The sequence below is a fragment of the Meleagris gallopavo genome, chromosome 5, assembly GCF_905368555.1.
Source record: "Meleagris gallopavo chromosome 5, MGAL_WU_HG_1.1, whole genome shotgun sequence".
In the NCBI taxonomy this organism is placed as follows: Eukaryota; Metazoa; Chordata; class Aves; order Galliformes; family Phasianidae; genus Meleagris; species Meleagris gallopavo.
The window spans coordinates 38,331,429-38,344,785 of NC_139408.1; the positions used below are offsets into that span (position 1 = coordinate 38,331,429).

Consider the following 13,357-nt stretch of genomic DNA (forward strand, 5'->3'; position numbering starts at 1 on the left):
CTAAGAGGAAATTGCACACATACCCACTGTTTTTTGTCACATTCTAGAATTCAAACTGGAAAGTCTGGGCCATGGCAGCTGCTTCATTTCTGTTGCTGAGGAAAGGTTATCTTGCACATGCTGAAGTTCCTGTTTCCATCACAGATTTGGAAAATTATCTTCCATCTTCACTGTTTAACCTGTGTTGGATATGCTTTCTTATAGCTGTGACTTGGAAACATTTGCATTCTTTTTAAGCTCCTCCCTTTCTGGGCTGAGACATTCAGCATTATCAGTGCAGAGGTGAACATGTTTTAATTTTTTCCTTGCTGCATACCAGTAAGTAACTGCTCTTTGTCTTGACAAGACAGCTATTTCTTGTGAGTAGTTCAGCAAGTAAGCTGGTAGAGTGAATGCCGGGGTCCTGAAGTGGTTAGAGGAATGAGAAAGCATTCTCAGGCACCTCCTGACCTCCCACCTTGTTCTTTTGTAATAAAAGACTTTAAGGTAGTGTACTCAGATTGAAAGGTTGAAGCCATTTGGCTTTGTCCCACCTGCCAGGATGAACTACCACACTGGAAAAGCCACCCTTGTCGTGTCAGTGATGGCTAAGCGGAGGCAGTTTCAAAAATTCTGGATGTCGTGTGGGTTCCCTCCCTGTCCCTGGTAGTATGCAAGCAAATAGCCTAACTGCTGTTCTATGGGCACTTGGAATTATGGATGGAGAAGGGTTCATTTTTGCTTTGCTGCAATTTGGACAGAGTCCTGGAATAGCTAGTAGATGATGTATAGCTGTCAATATGAATAAAACCACTTTCCTGTCAATATCTTGGTCATATTCTGCTTGGCCAAGGTGGCCCTGCTGAGGGTTACTGTAATACATCAAGGAATACAGATAAGCAACAGGTCAAAATTTGTAGCTTGGATGCAGGTCATCCAAGTCTGCAAGATCAATCTACCTCTGTAATTATCTGCCTTTTTTGAGGAAGGTTGCTGATTGCTTAGTTAAACAAGAGCTAGCCAAACTCTGGCCGAAGAAGTAGGTTGACGAAATGTGAAATTAGATAAATTGCATTATTTCTGAGAAGGAAGGTTAGAAGTCCATATCAAATACATAAGCAAACTAATGATGCAAGAAAGCATAAACCCAGTAAAAAGATTTCCTCTCTTGCCTCCCTCATGTAAAAAGATGTAAATTTCTTTCTACAAGCTCTTAATCTAGAAAACTGTATATTTTTCACACTATCTTTATTCTTTCCCATTTGGTAAAATACACAGTGTGTACCTCTTATTCTGATGCCCTGTTTTAAATTCTGTGAAAGTTAATGCAGCTTTGCCTAGCTTTTCTTTGTTTGCATGTCTATGCACTTTCATCTAAGATGCCAGCAGTGTTCTGCTCTGGAAACAGAGCTTATTGTGCTATAAATGCTGCAATGTAGGAAACGCTACAAGTAGGGAAGGACAAAAATCAACATTGACCCTACAAAAGTGGGGATTATTAGAAAATAGGTGTGGTTAACTTCTCATTAGCAATGGAGGGACTGTGTCTCATCTGAAGGTTTCTAATACTGCTATATCCAAATTCAGAATGGAAAAAATTGGAACCTAATGAAAGGTCACATTTCTGGGACAGATAATTCTGAGGCAAAGCAGGACAGCAAGAGTTAAGACACATATGCAAACTTACACTGTGCTACAGACTTGCTCAGTTTCATCTTGGGCATGTTAGCCTCTTCATGATATGATTGGACAGTCTATAGGTTGAGAATTATAACATGTTTCAGAGACTAGATAATGCTTGAAGCATGTCTAGGGATGTTCAGATGAGCAGTTTTTAAATGAAAACTATTTCCTGTTTAAATAGATGTTGAGCTTTAGCAGTGATGGTGGTGATGTCTTTTAGGTAGAGCATGTTGCTCAAGCCATGAGGAATGTTTTGGGGAAAACAAAAATCAATATGGAATTCAGTAAAGAATGACAAATTATCTTTGGTGACAGTGAACTGTTTTGTTTAAATGTAGTAAGGGAAGGTAGAACAGAGCCCCTCAGTAGAGAAGTCTGTCTTGTCCTCACGGATAGAGTCCTGATCTGGGATGGGGGAAGCAAAGGGGTATATGTGAGAATAGCGAGTGCCCACTGGTGATTAGGGACCTATGCTCAGAGAACCTAAGGTTCTCTTCATGGTTACAAGCTTTACAAAGTAGAGGGTTGAGGGCATGCAATGCAGGGACTTAGGCTGTGCTGTTCGCCTCTATAGTGTGAAAGGGTTGTCTTCTAAATTCATCCCAATGAATCCTGTATAACTGTTGCTCTTTTAAATGAGAAAAGCCACTGGTCTGCTGGGTAAAGAGAAAGTCAACAAGGCAGAACTGCATGTACACAAGTCTGTTGTGCTCAGCTTAGTTCTCCTAAGTAGGTATGGTTTTTGCCCTGTGCAGCACCTCATTCACTTCCTTATGAGAATACAATAGTAGGGCCTTCATAAAAGGAAAAAAAAAAAAAAAAAGAAAACCCAACCCCCCCAAGTAACTAGATATTATCTTCTGCTGTATTTTCCTTATTCACAGAAAACTAACCTTATCACCAAGCAAAATCAGGTTTGTTTGGCAAGATTTGCAGGTTGGTCCTATATTAGTCCAAATGAAATTTCTGTCAGTCAATCAGTCATCTTCCTGGAAAGCTGATTGTTATTTCATGATAAAAGTTTTAAAAAAGAAGTTAACACATTGAAAATTCCTTAGTCATTAAAGGATGGGAGAAAGTTCCTCAAGAAATTCTTAACCCATCATCTCTTGGAAGAGCCAGCAAAAAGTACAAAAGACATCTTTTTGTGGAAGGGGGGATTGCATATCTCAGAGAAGCGGGACTGATGGGACTCCATCTGCACTCTAACTGTGCTCTCTTCTATGTTAACTCATGGAAAGTCATTACTCCGTGTTGGGGTCATGCAGAGAGAAGAACTGGGGACCTCAAAATCCAATGGCTGTCTTATGATGATCAACTCAACAGGTAGCATTTACCTGAGGTGTGCTCTGTTCAGAGGCTGCAAATCAAGCGGGCTAGAGTGTTCCTGCCCTCCTGGAGGGAGAGCAGCACTTGCAAGGCAGGATTCAGACAGGCCAACAAGGGCTGTGCTCACAGGACAAGCTAGCTTTGCTTTGTTGTGTGTGCAATTCTACTTTGTATTTACTCAGACTGAGGCTTTTGGATCTGACAGCCAAATCTTAGTCTTTCTAAACTTGTTCTGGCACATATTTACAACCCATGTTGGAAGGAAGGCCATCTTAAGATCAGTGTTTCCTTTAATCTTTGGAGGGAAGACAGTTTGGCTAAAGCTATGAGCTCAGTGAGAATGGTGTGCAGAGGGGATGAAGCAGAGGAAGATGAGGCCTCCTGAAATTCTCAGATCAGCCCTCAGAATTCTTGTCCCATTCCTTGGGGAATTCAAGCTTACAGATCAGGCCCAGACAGTGGAATTTGTTCCTTTATAGCCTTCAGAGGAAAGAAGCCAGGGTTCTGCTCAGCCCCTCTAGAGATGGGGGAAGCTCCATTTGTTCACTTGCACTGGATGAGGAGAAATTAATGTTACATTTCTGCACCACTTTGTAAATACCCACCTTACCCAGGCTGTTCTGTCAGCAGCAGCCCATTTCCAGAGTACAAACCCACCATTGTACTGCTGATATCAGCTAATTTGGCCCCATGGACCTTGTGCCAGGTGATCACATGGCTTCCTGCTTGCCTTGCCTCAGTCTGGTTAAATCTTAAAGTGAAAGAATAAAACATCAGCTATTGGGAGAGGAATACCTGCCTGTCAGGCCATCCCCACTCTGCTCTCCTGTTTGTTGAGAGCCTGCAGCTGAACTAATTCTGCACAGTCAGTGTGCAGACAGTGAGCATCTTTCCAGATAAAATAGCTTTCAGTCCAAGTCAGCTCACTGCAAACACCCTGGCTGCTTTTGAACCCTACCCTGACCCCGTATGCCTCCTCCAGCATCTCTTGCTACATCTGGAATCCTCTTCAAAGGACAATCAGGTCATCAGTAGGTCCCTCTGAGCTCAGACCCCTGCAGGAAATGCACTGGTGCTTGTTTCCTTCTCCTCATCTCTGGTTGCGTTCAGGTTCTACATTGTGGTTGCTGAGATCCCTTCCTTGCAATCCTGGGCACTCCTACAGTTGCCCCCAAGCCCCTGTCTTCAGACTTATTGGCAACCAAAGCATCTTAGAGTTCTCACTGTGCTGATGTGTCACTTAGGCGTACAGAGGTGTATGTGTGTACAGTTCCATTTCCTTTAACTCTGCTTCTAGGAAAGGTGTATATTCCGAACTTTGTGTCACCTGCAAGATTCAGGTAAGCAGATTCAGCTCTACTTTTAAAACTGTGGACAAGTCTCTGCTGTCTCCTGTTTTCTAAACTAAGTGTTTTCAGTGGCTTCTTCACGTGTCTTGTATTAAGGGAAGTTGATCAGAATCCCGCAGCTTGTCCCTGCACAGTCAGGGGATGCAGCAGGACCCGCCACGAGTCTATATGGTGTTTTTGTTGCATATTCCATAGTGCTTAAGATCTCTGTTAGAAAATTTGTTGAGAAAGTTGTGCTGCCTTTAGCAAAGAAGGTGTTTGGTGTGAATTTGACTACTCCTCTTTTTCTGAATATAGTCTGCTTCAAGTTTCTGCCAAGATGGCTTAGCCTAAAACTTTCTTACAACATAGTGGTTCAGATGTAAACATGGCAATAAACACTGTTTCCCTCTTTTGCTGTATAGCCCCTCCCATCTGGTAAGCTCTTAAGGATCATCACTTCTCCTGCTACACTCTTGCCTCAAAATAGATTCTGTGCCTTGTATTAAGGACTATCCTTAATGCTCCAACTTTTCATTTGCTTGACATAGGAGAGTGAAGTTTTATTCAGTTGTGTTTATTTCCCTTTTAAAAGGTCCTTTCTTGTTTGTTGGTGAAGGTTATTTTAGTATATTCAAGCATCAGACACCTAAGCATGAAGTAGAGGTGTAGGAGAGGGGCACGGGAGGTTTGCATCTGTGCCCTTTGGGAGTCAAAGGGCTGGTGGCAGTGACCAAAGAGACCCTGCAGGGTTACCTTCACGTGAGACAGGCTTCCAGGGCGAGGCTCTGGGTGTGCAGCTGAGGCTTGTGTGCTCCTACAGAGAGGATTCTTCAGCTGGGAACTGCTCTGCTGCTGTAAGAAGGCAGTGAGGTTGCACGGGTGTGAAAACGTGTGAGGATTGTGAAAGCCTTACGACAGGGCAGCTGGTGTATACGCAGAGCTTAGGAAAGTCTTTCATGAGGATTGTTTTGTGTTGGTTTTGATTGTTAACGTTTCTGAGGGTCCGTACCTACAGGCGTGTGCCTGTCAATACGTGCTTTTATCCCGAACGTCCGATTCTGGTCTCAGTGCCAGGGTTTATTCCAGCACGCTCTTAGGCTGCGCTGAAGCGACATCTGAACGGTGCTGCTTTGAAACCGGGATCGGGCTCTCGTCTGCCTGCGTGTGCTGAGGATGCGGGGCCGCGCAGGAGCTGTCAGCGTAGCGCGGGGCTGCGGCAGCGAGCCTCGGCCTGTGCGTGCGGAGCCGGGCCGGTGCGGCGTGCCGTGCCAAGCGTGTGCGAGCCGTGTGCGCTGCTGCCCGCCTGCTGCGCGCCCGCGGGAGGAAGTGCTCCCGGGGCTCCGCTCCGCGGGGTTTCTCCTAACCCTAAACTCTGCGGCCGCCTCTCCCAAAGGGGGCGAGAGACGCGGGCCGCGCGTGCCCCCCGCTGCGCTGCTTCCCGTGCCGGGGCCGGGCGGCGGGCTGTCATCGCGCGTCCCGCCGCTGCCGCCGCCCGGCCCGGGGCCGCCCCCGGGAGCGCTGCGCCCGCGAGGCCGGAGCGGGCCCCCCCCGGCCGTGCCTCCCCCAGCCGCGCTCCAAGCCCGGCCCCCGCGCGGGAGCCAATCGCCGCTCGTCCGTCTCCATCCATCTCCCGGTGTTAAAGCTACAGCGGGGCTCGGGGCGGCGAAATCCCCCGTGGCTGGGTCCTGCGCGCCGCCCGCCTCCCGCCGCTGCCAGTGTCCGGGCGCGGAGCGGAGCGCAGCGGAGCTGCCGGCCCGGCCCGTCCGCCTGTGCCCTGCCGCCGGGCTCGGCCGGCTCCTTGCCGCGGCTCCACGCCCGGCGCCCGAGTTGTCCTCTTGTTGTTTCCCTTCTTTCTTTCTTTTATTTCTCTCCTTTTCTTTTTTTTTTCTTTTTTTTTTTTCTCCAACCGGGAATGCTCAAAGTGGACTGATGGACATTTCCGAGCTGTGCATCTCTGACCCGCTCGGCTACCACAACCAGTGAGTGTGCCGCGTTGTGCCGCGCCGGGACCGGGCGAGCCGCGGGCGGGCGGGGACCGGCAGCGCTGCCGGTGGGACGGGACGGGGCCGTGACCCGGCGCGCCTCTGCCTCGCCGCGGGGATAGGAGCGGGCGGGTGCCGCGGGGGAGCGCCGGGAGTCGGTGCGCGGGGCCGACGCTTTATTTCCTCGTAACTTCTCCCTCTAACGCTTCATCTCCTAGGAACGGGCTGACGCTGAGCGCTGGCAGTCCAGTCTGCACAGTTGTACTTCCCGTCGGTGCTAGGATTTTTATTACGTGGATTCTTAGGCGTCTATAAGGAGATACGCATAAAATTACGGAAAGTGGGTCCGCTAAAATAGTTGCGATTTTTTTTTGTTGTTATTGTTGTAACAAACCTCGTATTTTGACCCGAAATCTCCTTCGGTAAAGGAGTTTCCCACAGCTCGCTCTGCGGGGTGCCTGCCAGGAGAGGAGCGGAGCGGCAGGGCTGGCCGCAGCATCCCGAGCCGGGACCGCTGGCAGCTACCTCAGCACCTGCCGCTGCTCTTTGTATCCTGCGCGGAGCGGTACCCGATAACGCTGCGTTCAGAGACACGTTAACGTGTTAAGTTTGGTTTGATCCTTTTGGGGAAGTTAGGAAACAAGGCAGAATCTTCTCAGCGTCTGCATCCAGCTCACTGGAGTCATTCAGTTCTACGTGTGTTTCTCCCCTCAGATAAATCTCCACGAGCGGAGTCCCCTTTTGTGTTTTCATGTTAATCTGTGTGTCACCTACACAGGTTCTGTGGTGTCATCGGGAAGGGGTAGGGGCTAGGAGCGAGGTCATTTGCCGGTTTCATTGTGTTTGTTTTAAGAACACATTCTATTTAGTAAAATTAAAACACTTAAAACCAACCGAACCCGCAATGATACTGATCTCTCTTTCCTTATTACAGCTGTCCTTTATCCGTCTGTCTTGCTTGCTGATATTGTCTGTCCTTATGCTCGTTTCTCCCTACTTTAATCCCCCGCTTCCAGCGTTTCATTAAAATGTGACTTAGAATTGTTGATAGAAATTAATAGTCTAACCCGTGTGATTTTCTTTTCTCCACTGCTTCACTTATGGCTGCTCCATCCTGAATTAAAAATAAACAGTTTCTTGAGGGAAATGTATTCTGTGTGCTTCTGGGAGTCTTTTAACATTAAGTCAAAAAAAATACAAAGTGCATTTACCTTCATTAAAAACCAACCAGACAAACAACAAAACAACAGAAGAAAATGCCACAGTCAAAAGGGTATATCGTTATCACTTGCTATAGTGTCTCTTAACTTTTTATTTGTTCTAGTTTTGGAATTGAGAAAAGAAACTCCAACAGCATGAAAGCAGTGAGAAGGGATCTGCACGTTGGATTGCTGTCCCTGTGCTGTATCACCAGGGGCTCTCGGGCAGCTCCCAGCTCAGGAACAGTGCCCTACTGCGTTCCCAACCCTTTGGCCACGTAGCAGGCAGGTGGAGGTGGCCCTGGGGAAGTGCTGCTGAGCCCCCACAGCTTTGCGGTTGGCAGATCTGCTCTTTGCCATGAGAATCTGTCGTAGTGCTCTCAGTTGAGAGGAGTGCTTGACGTTGCTGCGTGTGCCAGCCAGCTGCCATCCTAACACTGATGAGGTCGGGAGAGGGAGACCAAGAAATACCATTTTAAATATCTCAATCCATTTTATTTTGTTTAATTAGAAGAGTGCAGTGATGAAGTGGGGAATTATGGCTAAGTCTGGGAAAAGTTGGTGAGAGAAGGAAAAGGTGTGAGAAGCCCTAAGCATGGAAAAATTGAAGTGTATGCAGTGTGTCTGCTATTGCTTGGGTTTACGTTCTCGTGTTGTTAGGTTTAGATTTTGGCTTGCGTTCTTGTAGCCGAGGATAAAAGTTGACCCAATATATGCTTTTTGAGCTGCTTCTTCCCCCACTGTAACACAGTTATTTATGAACGTATTGGGTAAATACAGGTATTGCAGTTGTGCTTGTGTTACTTGCTGGTTGTGTGAGCATATCGTCCTTTTTGTTCTGAGTGAGTCTTCTTTCTGACTGTTAATCACTGAAAAATATTTTCATAGTTATTTTCCTTTAAAAAAAAAAAAAAAGCTTTAAATTATGTGGGCAGCATTTGTCGTCAAATTAAACCTTAATTTAAGTGTGAATTTCTAAATATCACAGGCTGCCTCTTGTTTAGTTGCCTGTTAAGCTATAGGAGAAAATGGGAGGAAGGATTGAATGTGGCTGGAGAAGGAGCTGTAGTCACTCAATAGGGGATCCATACAGTTACCTGGAAACTGTATTTCACCTTGCAACTATGGAGAGAGACTATAACCAAGGCAAAGGAGAGGAAAGGTGACTCTGTTCACCTTGGAGTTTAAGGGGAGCTTAATATTTGTAATGCACTCAAAAGCAAACAAAAATGAACAAGGGAAAGGAATTCATTATCCCTCATCACACTCTTGAGGTTTTGGATCCGTCTTGCTGAAGCAGTGGAAGTTCCCTTTTCTCTGTGTGTGCAGGTCTGAGCGATCGCATCGGGAACCGGGGACGTTCCGTTTGGTGGGCTGAGTGCTTTCCCTCAGCATGGGGTCTTGCAGTGAGAGTAAGGAAATACTGATTCCTGATACTGACCCTCTATTTTTGACCCTGTGCACCCTACGGCAGTGTATGTGCTTGGTTTCCTGTACAGGAATCTGCTCTTTGGTGACCACTTTCTACCTTTTGGTACCGACCTTTGGGAGAATTATTCCTGGGGTCGGTGATGCAGCTCCAAGGGACAACCTTTTGCGTGACTTCCAGTTGGGAAGCTAACAAAGGCAGTGATTTGTACCTGCAGTTCGTCTCTCAGGTGAGGTGTATGGTGAGAATACATTAGTTACACTGTACTGACAATGTCAGTCTGCAGTACAGCGGGAAGAGAGTGCGCTTACAGGCACTGGGAACAGCATCCAGACAGACAAAATAGGTGATTATATTCACACAAACGTGTGTGCATATATAAATATTTATATGGAGTTGTGCGCACGTACATAGATACAGTCACACTGAATATCGGTATTGTGCATCTCTCACATGCAAACCTAAGGCTGTTTCAAAGGGGGCAGCTTTACTTTTATGTATCAACTTCTATGTCCCAGAGAATTTTTTTCTGCCCAGCTATAGCTGCCACGAGAAATACTGACAGGACTGCAAAATTGCCATCTCCGTTTCTAATTAATATTCTCCATGACAGACAGAAACTGACCAATGTAACCATAATGAAGGGAAAATAAAAATCACTGGCAAGTAAGGGCATGCTGCCAGATGCTATGTCTCTTACACTGTTTCCTCTGATGTACAAGAAAGACACATGAGTCACTGATCTGATAAAAATGAAAATTATTTTATGGGCAGAAAGGAAAAGTTGAAAGGAATATCTGGTACGTTTGATAGAGGAACGGAAAGGTATAACATTGGAATTTTAAGTCAGTGAAACGGCAAATTCTGGATCCTGTAGCAGAGAATTGACGAAGTTGTTGTCACTGACTCTAATGCACAGACTGAGGAAATGTGACTTAATTTGAGAGGTTACTGGAAATGTCTGTATTCCGTGAATGGGAGGAAATCTGAGTCAGAGAAGCTGAATGCAGTGGTCTGGTCTGACTGTCTCTGAAAGTCTGGGGCAGGGAGGAGTTGTTAACTGGGGAGCGCAGGGAGGGAGTTGTGTGCTTTATTGACAGAATAAACTGAAAACCCTCTGTAAGGGAAGCAGCCTGGTTGCTGGGTTCCTGACTAAACTCCCACTGCAGAATAGGGTCTTGGTGTACTGTGCGTATTGAGCACGAGGCTGATGAGGAAATTGGTGCCTTTACAACATTTGTATTAACTTTTTCCTCCTTTTCCAATTCCACTTGTGAAAGTAAAGATGGTCTAATCATTATCAATTATTGAGAAATATGGAAAGATCAATATATTTCAAAAAGTAGGATTTTTTTCATTGTATTGATTTGAAGTAATCAATAAATATTGCATTTAGCCTGAGAGGGGAAAGACTTTGGAGAGATTGCATCAGAGAAAGTTGCTGTGACAGAGATTTCACATCCCGTTTTCTCCCTTTCCAGGGAATCACTGCTGTATCCTCAGTGCCCTTTTTGCTGCTGTTCCCCAGCCCCGCTTCAGCTCTGTTACCGCTGCTCAGAATTCCTTGTCATTTGAAATATCTTGTGTTTTCCCAATAATTTTAGCTCAATAAGAAGTTCTGTGCATTGTGTCAGTGCGTCTGTTTCCCAAATTTGCACGGGCTCAAAGAATACGAGTGCTTTTACGGCTTGAAGAAGGGAGAATGGAAAGGACTTCAGCCTGAGACCAGTGGACTTCACAGTTTTTGTTAGGAATGTGGTAGAATTGCTTCGGAATTTGAAATATCAAAGAGAATTTTAAATAGAGGAAGAAATAGTAAAAGTAAAAACAGATGCTGGCACAGCTTGGATATGAAAGCCAAAATCCTTTCTCCAGCCTTTCCTCCTAATTCCTACTTCTTGGATTGGGAATCAAGGTTCGTAGCAGCCAGTGTTTCAAGGCAGTAGCTCTGCTGCAGACTGTGGATACTGGGAAATTCTTCCCAGTAACACCTATTTTTTTAATCCATGGATCTCCTGCTGTTAACTTTACAGCCAGAACAGTACAGAATTTTTAGTTTATGCACTGAGAGGAAGGAAATGTAGCGTGTGCCCAGACCCCAGCATTGAGCTTTCTAGGTAATGCTGCTATAGAAACTGGGGGGGCAAATAGCAGAATCAGAGCTTCAGCAGAAACCTACAAATCAGATGGTTGGTTGTTTAGTGAATGGACTTTACAAAGGCAATGCTAGCAGTACTCGTTTTTGGTGACCCTGCTGGAGAGAGGAAAACCTTAATTTCTTTCTGCCATCCCTGTATTGACCGCGTTTGAGTTCTGAATGTAGTCATCCCTACGCAGCTTACATGTGCAGAGTGTGTGGTGCCTGTCATCAGGAACAGAATTTAGTATTATTTATTACTAATAGTTATCGATCTGATAAGTTTTACTACTGAGGAATTAAGCTGTTGTAACGTACTCTGCATCTGTTTCATCCTTGCTGCCCTGCTTCTCCCCAGCCTTGTCCTGTCCCCTCGAAGCAGTAGCGATGCCCACAGAACATGCCTTGCAGCTGGAGCACGGCGTGCTCTGATTCTGTCTGTGCTCATGAGCGTGGCTGCTGGCTGTGGCTGCCCAGGAGGAGAACGTGCCTGCTCAAGGTGGAACGCACTGTATAATAATATATTTGTCATGTTTGTAATTGCAAATGTAATTAGCAAACAAGCTCTGGGGGATTGAGGACTTGAAACTTTCACTGCACATCGTTTGACCCTATCTTGACTGGACGGGAGCTTGTGTGCCGCTGTTAACCCTTGCTGATCTTGCAAAGAAATGCTCCTTTTTGTCTGACTGCAGCTAAGTTTGCTGTTTGGTAGGAGTCTTTTTGTTCCTTATAAAATTATCTTTTTTTTTTCTTTTTTTTTTTTTTTTTTTGCTGTGAGCAGCTTTGTACCTACGTTTGCTAATACCTTATTTTATTGTGATGGCAAGTGCTTACATTCCTCCTGCGGCACACGCGCTAATATTTCCTGTCCTAGCACTTCTGACAGTCTGGAAAGCATTCTGCAATGCCCTTTGTGAAGAGCACTATGTACTAGTAAGTGCTTTTGCATACTGAGCTGTTCAGTGCATTCCTATCACCACAGGCAACGTTACTATTCAGTGCCCCTTGCACTTCGCAAAGACAACTTGCGAAAAGCAGGTGGCAAGCTGTTATCGCACAACCTGCGATGGCTCTGTGTCCCTGCTGAGCTGGAATTTTCTTGCACTCCCTTTCTGAATGGGAGAGGAAAAAATGGATGAGAAGTCCTGTTCATTTTGTGGGATCCCAGCAAATCTGCACCTAGTCACCCTTCGGCTGACTTTAGTCATCCTACAGAGAATATTCCTGCCCTGTAAGGATTTAGTGAACAATGCAGAATCTATTCATAAAATCACAAACTTGTATGTATGTGAAGAAAAGAGGACTCCTTTGCCTTCTCAGGCAAATGTCACCTCATTTCTTTTTCAAGATGGAACTTAAATTGCAATAAAATGGTGATAATAGGACTGTCCTGGTTTTGGACACGGTTTTATTTATTCCCGCGTTGTTGTGCATGTGAAAGGAAAGAGATGTAGTGTAGACACAGGTAGCCATTTTCATACAATTTTTGTAATGGCTGTAAGGACACCTCCCAAATACTGCATCCTGTTGAAAGCTTAGAAGGAAAATGAAGTATGTTCTAATTTGTTCTTGGTAGAGTACGAGAAACTGATGAGAACCCTTTGCTTCAGTCTAGATTTTCCTTTTCCGTTCCTGGAGACGATGTTGGATTTACCATGTATTTAGAGATCTTATATTTTTCTTGAATTAGAAAACCTCGTATTGTAGAAGACTGAAGTGTGTCCGGGACGTCCAGCTTAGAACATGCTGCATAACAAGAGAGAATTTCTCATCATAGCACCTTTTGTTTTGAATTAATTGCCTGTGTTTTACCGCAGCTGTTTTTACCTGACGATTTCTTGTTGTTCTGTGTCTGCTCTCCTGAAAGTCTCATTGTAGGTATGGCATATTTAGAAGTGTTATTTTATAATTTTTCCTCTTTTTCTCCTGCCACTTTAAAGTTCCTTTTAGTAATAACTGCCCTCAATCTCCGGTGATGGAGCCGTCATTGTGAACAATGCTGGTGAGTGTATTGTCTCGCTGTCCTTTCACTCAAGAGAAAGGTCAAAAGAACAGCTTTAAAAAAAAAAAAATGTTCAATTCTCCTGTTATGGTTTTGCATAAGGAGACGGTCGTTTTTGGAACGTGCAAGCATTTGGGTGAAATAAGGCAGAAATGTGATTTTCCATGTTGCCGCTGGTACATTTTTAAAAAACATGCTGACATGAGCAATCGCAAACCAGATTTCTCACTGAGGTTTATGTAATTTTCCATATTAAAAAAAAAAAAAGAAAATTACTACATAA

General features: G+C 45.2%; 1 protein-coding gene across 3 annotated transcripts in view; it reads left to right on the forward strand.

The window, feature by feature from the left end:
• ESRRB (estrogen related receptor beta) overlaps nt 1-13,357 on the forward strand; it is a 140,811-nt gene that overhangs the window by 53,954 nt on the left and 73,500 nt on the right. Inside the window, exon 1 of one of the 3 annotated variants that reach the window (XM_085225363.1) lies at nt 5,904-6,301. The exons of the other annotated variants lie outside the window; for them this stretch is intronic. Coding sequence (XP_085081489.1) covers nt 6,252-6,301 — 50 coding nt within the window. The 5' untranslated portion in view covers nt 5,904-6,251. Of the gene's footprint in view, nt 1-5,903; nt 6,302-13,357 lie in introns of those variants that run through there. 3 annotated transcript variants of the gene reach the window in all.